A 5833-nucleotide genomic window follows, 5' to 3' on the forward strand; every position below is an offset into this window, starting at 1 on the left:
AGTGACCGTGCGTAAGGCGTCCCGGTCCAGAAAAGGCCGCAACTGGTGAATCAGGCGAACCTGATAAAACGCTCCCCTGGTCACGGCCGCCAACTGGTCATCCAGTGTCAGCCGTGAATCCAGGAGAACGCCCAAGTTGCGAACCCGATCCGAGGGGGCCAAAGTTTCGCCCCCTATAGTCAGCGATGGCGTCAGTTGAAGTCCACAAGTCATAAAAGGGCCAAGTTTGAAGACCCCTGTCTTAGAGCTTCTTTGGTCAGGCTGTTTACTGTTGGCATATTTGGCAGTTTCTTGATTGGGGTACTGTTTACTTGATTGCTGGTCTGATGGCAATCTTGGAGCTAATCTATGCTGATTTGGGTGCTGGTGGAGAGATGCTTGGGTCTTTTTGTTCCCTTTTTGGCTGGGTGATAGACTCTTTTGCCTAGTCCAGGGCTTTTCAACCAGTGGTACGGGTACCACCTGTGGTACATTGGCACCTGTCAGGTGCTACGCGACCATCCTAGAAAAGTGGTAGTGGGGGGGGGAATGAGCTGAACCGGTGGCAGCACCGCATAAGCCTGAGCGAGAGATGGCTGGAGCTGCAGGGCTGTCAGGGCTCAGCGGAAGCACCAGGATCAGCGCCAGGCTCCAGCTGGAGCTCGGCGCTGATCCTGGCGCTTCTGCTGAGCCCTGAAGAACCGCCGATCAGCTGGAATGTTGCAGCACCTCCAGGGTCTTGTGATTTACATTCAGATGCTTGGCAACTGATTCATATTTATGATGGTCACAGTGTCCCAGGGTCATGTGAAGTGACCAAAACCAGCTGCAACCACCCAGCAGACGGGGGGGAATAAAAACCAAACACCTCCCCACCCCACCCTTGCTGCCAATCCTCAACAGTGGATTGAACAACAATGAAAACAACAATGAAAACCTTGGACAGGAGGAAGAGCGCCGCCGGGTGCTTGGCTATGGCTTAAGGGGCACTTTTTTCAGTGCCATTGTAACTTCGAACAGTCACTAAGCGAACTGTTGTAAGTTGAGGACTATCTGTACTTTATCATTTTTTTCCTTTTTTTTTTTTGGTCATCAAGTTTTTGACACCTTGCTAGGCGACTGGTGGTACTCAGATATTGCCATATCCTAAAAGTGGTACAATGGGTGAAAAGGTTGAAAAGCCCTGGACTAGTCTATAGTTGTTTTTAATATGTGTCTACTGATGCCTAATTTGTCAGAGTGCCAGGCTTCCAGAAATTCCCTGGCATTTTTGGATTTGGCTTGGTCTAGAATAGTCACATTTTCCCAATTGAAACTATGGTTAAGTCTGTTTATCATTTGCTTTTTGGGAACTTAAAGCAAAATTTATCGGAAGAGGTTGAATGGGATTTCTTTTAACCCCTTGGCTTTTTTTGTTTTTTGTTTTGTTTTAGATCTCCAGCTATGACCTCCTTCCCAATTATGGCATTGTGACTTTTGCCACTTATAGCAGAATAGCTCTGAGTACAATTAACCCACACAGTAGCGATGCTGACTGGGTGTCTGAATTGCTGAGCTCCATTAGCACCGATGGTGAGCATGCTGGGTTAAAAAAAAAGAAAAGAAAAAAAGAAATGTAAATACAGGTAGTTCTCAACTTACGACCACAATTGAGCCCAAAATGTCTGTTGCTAAGCAAGACATTTGTTGTATGTTTGGCCCCATTTTATGACCTTGCTTGTCACAGTTGTTAACGTGAATCTTAAGTTCTTCAGTTAATAAGCCAGTTGTAAAGTGAATCTGGCTTCCCCATTGACTTTGCTTAGCAGAAGTTCACAAAATGTGATCACATGACCCCGGACATTGCGACCGTCATCAATATGAATCCATTGCCAAGCTTTTCCTTTTGCATCACGTGACCCTGGGGATGCTGCAACGGTTGTGTGAAAAAGTAAGTCACTCTTTTCATTGCCGTTGTATCTTCAATGGTCACTAAATGAATGCTGTAAATTGAGGACTATCTGTATATTTGTGCAGTGGTAGGCAAGCCCTTTCTTTCATGTATGAGGGCAGAAAAAAATATTTTATTTATTTATTTTAATCAGTTTCACCCTGAAGGCCTCTGTGGTCAGACACACGAAATTTCCTTGTAAAAGCCTGCAAATTGGTTGGAAAATGAATGTCATTTATTACCACTGTAATTGCGGATGGTCACTAACCAAGATAGTCCCAAGGGTGCTTTTTTTGGTCAATAGGCAACTGGGCTTTGTTTTTCCAAGAAGCTTCTTCAATTCTGACTGAATGGTGGAGGGTGGAAGGATTTATATTCCTTGCAGTCACCTGGTTGTTAGCGCTCTTTCTGAGAGTCATCAAGACCAGGGCTTTTCAACCTTTTCACCCATTGTACCACTTTTAGGATATGGCAACATCCGAGTACCACCAGTCGCTTAGCAAGGTGTCAAAAACTTGATGACCCAAAAAAAAAAAAAGGAAAAAAGTGATGAAGTACAGGTAGTCCTCGACTTACAACAGTTCGCTTAGTGACTATTCGAAGTTACAATGGCACTGAAAAAAGTGCCCCCCAAGCCACAGCCGAGCAAGACACCTGCCTGCCCACCCAGCGGCGCTCTTCCTCCTGTCCGAGGTTTTCATTGTTGTGAGCATTTCTGTTGAGGATTGGCAGCAGGGTGGGGTGGGGGGTGTTTGGTTTTTATTCCCCCCCGTCTGCTGTGTGGTTGCAGCAGGTTTTGGTCACTTCACATGACCCTGGGCCACTGTGACCGTCATAAATATGAATCAGTTGCCAAGCATCTGAATGTAAATCACAAGACCCTGGAGATGCTGCAACATTCCAGCTGATCCTGGCGCTTCTTCTGGGCTCAGCAGACGCACCAGAATCAGTGCCGCTTTCCAGCTGACAGGTGCTTCTTCAGGGCTCAGCAGAAGTGCCAGGATCAGTGCCAAGCTCCAGCTGGAGCCTGGAGCTGATCCTGGTGCTTCCACTGAGCCCTGACAGCCCCGAAGAAGCGCCAATCAGCTGGAAAGCGGCACTGATCCTGGTGCTTCCGCTGAGGCCTGATAGCCCTGCAGCTCCAGCCATCTCTCACTCAGGCTTGTGCGGTGCTGCCTCTGGTTCAGCTTATTCCCTTCCCCCGCTACCACTTTTCTAGGATGGTCGCGTACCACCTGCCAGGTGCCAATGTACCACAGGTGGTACCCGTACCACTGGTGGAAAAGCCCTGGTCAAGACCACCTGGAGGTTTAGCTGCTCCCTCAGGGTCACCTGAATAGTGTAAATGGGCCTGGAACCTTCTTGGAACTGCTAAAAAGAGATTTAAGCAGTTCTAAGAATTTTCCACACCTATTTGCACTAGGTACCCTGAGGGCACAGATAAACCTCCAAGTGATCTCAACGACTCTCAGAAAGAGCGCTAACGACCAGATGACTGCAAGGAATATAAATCCTTCCATTCTCCACCCTTCAGTCAGAACTGAAGAGGTTTCTTGCGTAAGTAGTGAAATGTCTTCAAGGAAAAGCAAAGTCCAATTGCCTTTTGGAAAAAAAGCACCTTTGGGACAATCATTACTTGGATGATTGAGAATCTCCACCGACAACTAATCAAGATAGTTGCTAAATGAGGAGTGACTAAAAATCTCGCGACACTCTTTAATGTATTCATCAGGGTTGAATTCATGTTAGCTGTAGAGATGCTTTTTTCATCTCATGCTCCAATAAAGGAAAATATTCATGGTTCAGGGTTTATTCCTGTTTGTCACAGACAGATAAACTCCATAAGACAGATAAACTCCAAAGACGGATTAATATTCAGATTATTTATTCTTCAGGAATCTCTAAACAATAACTCATGGTTAAGTAGAGCTCTTCTGAGACACGTATCATAACGTATCATAATCTTTCCGTTCTTGTGATGTAAAAAATTAAAGGTAGATTCACCCCATATTCGTATGGAGCACAGGAACCACATGTCTGTCTTACCCAAAGGCTTTTACATACACTTAGCCAGGAAATCCTGTCATAAACCATTGAAGTCCCTCCCACTGACTAGATAAGATATAGGACTGACTAACAACTAGACTACATTTCCCAGAAGCCATCTCTTAAGGCAGTGGTTCTCAACCTGTGGGTCGGGACCCCATTTGGGGTCGATCGACCATTTCATGGGGGTCGCCAAGCAAGGCTGTCCGCCATTTTTTTTGTCTGCCATTTTTTTGTCCGCCATTTTTTTCCCCTTTTCCAGCGGGTGCCTTACCTCCCTTGGGCTGGGCCAGCTGGTGGTCGGCCTGCTCCATCTCTGCCGCTTGCCAGCTATGCCTCGGCCGGCGCAGGGGGCGGAACCACGCATGCACGGTGCTCCCAGGCAGGGAAAGTCCTCAACTTACGACCGGTTGGGTAGTCCTCGACTTACAACCGGTTTAGTCCTCAACTTACGACCGGTTTAGTCCTCGACTTACGACCGGTTGGGGTCGCGGCATTAAAAAGGTTGAGAACCACTGTCTTAAGGAGACATCATTTAACCCTTTAAATGCTAAATGCTCTAACACAGTTCTTAAGCTAATATATGCTCTGGCCAGAGTTATACTGGTCCAGCACAAAGGGTCCTTAGTGCTCTCTGAGCCTGGTTGACCAGATGAGCATAGATGAACTCCAAGCTCAGCATCAGACCAACAATCAAGAAGTAAACAACCCCTCAATCAAGGAACTACCAAACGAGCCAACATTAAACAGCCTAACCCAGGGGTAGGCAACCTCGGCTCTTTTATGACTGGTGGACTTCAACTCCCAGAATTCCTGAGCCAGCCATGCTGAGGGGAAAGGGAGAGGTTTCCAAGCTGAGCCATGCTGGCTCAGGAATTCTGGGAGTTGAAGTCCACCAGTCATAAAAGAGCCAAGGTTGGCTACCCCTGGCCTAACCAAAGAACCTCCAAGATCATCCCCACCAATACTGACAGGGCAAGCCACTAGAATATAAACTGAGAGCCAATTCCATTCCTTACTAGCACTGATGATGTTACCTAGATTGGGTAATGAAACATCTGCAGGAAAACAACCAAACTCGGAGAGCACCAAGTTCCCTTCATCTCATGTTCCCTCTGTTAGGCTTACTGGGACTCATTAAGGATGAACAACTAGTGCACGAGTCAACTTTGCATTTTGATTTTCCAGTGCACGAGCTGAAGCCTGGAACCAACATCGGGAGTGGCTTTCGATGTGTCTATGAAATGATGATTGCACAGGACTCGGAGGAGAAGCGAAGGGGGATGAACCCCACTCCTGTCTCCACCACAGCCCATCATATCATCATCCTCCTAACTGACGGTGAGCAGATCGAGAGGAAAATGCAAACTCTTGAGCTCCTTTGGTGGCTCTTGTTTTGTTGTTTGAGAAAGAATCTTTTAGAGTACCTTATAAAAAGATCATCAGAGGAGCCATCAGTCACTTCAGGAATTAAGCACCACAAGGGCTGGTCTGGGAAGGAAGGGAGGGAGGGAGGGAGGGAGGGAGGGAAAGAGGGAGGGAGGGAAGGAGAGAGGAAGGGTGGGAAAGGGAAAGGGAGGAAGAGAGGGAGGAAGGAGAGAAGGCAGGAAAGGGAGGGAAGGAAAGGGAAAGGGAGAGAGGGAGGAAGGAAGGGGAAGGGGAAGGGAAAAGAGGAAGGGGAAGGGAAGAACAGAGGAAAGGGAAAGGGAGGGCAGGAGAGAGAGGAAGGGAGGAAATGAGAAAGGAAGGAATGAAGTAAGGAAGGAACAAAGGAGAGAGGGAGGAAATGAAGGGAGAAAAGAAGGGAGAAAGAAAAGCAGGAAAGGAGGGAGGAAGGGAGGGAAAGAGGAAGAAAGGAAGGAGGGAGGGAGGGAGGGA

General features: G+C 47.4%; 1 protein-coding gene across 1 annotated transcript in view; it reads left to right on the plus strand.

The window, feature by feature from the left end:
* Positions 1-5833, plus strand: part of LOC107287873 (complement factor B-like) — a gene marked incomplete at its 5' end in the record, with an annotated part of 32331 nt that overhangs the window by 12937 nt on the left and 13561 nt on the right. Inside the window, 2 exons of the mRNA XM_015816432.1 lie at positions 1413-1551; positions 5144-5296. Coding sequence (XP_015671918.1) covers positions 1413-1551; positions 5144-5296 — 292 coding nt within the window. The remainder of the gene's footprint in view (positions 1-1412; positions 1552-5143; positions 5297-5833) is intronic.

Source organism: Protobothrops mucrosquamatus, unplaced genomic scaffold (genome assembly GCF_001527695.2).
Source record: "Protobothrops mucrosquamatus isolate PMUCROS unplaced genomic scaffold, P.Mucros_1.0 scaffold_114, whole genome shotgun sequence".
NCBI lineage: Eukaryota > Metazoa > Chordata > Lepidosauria > Squamata > Viperidae > Protobothrops > Protobothrops mucrosquamatus.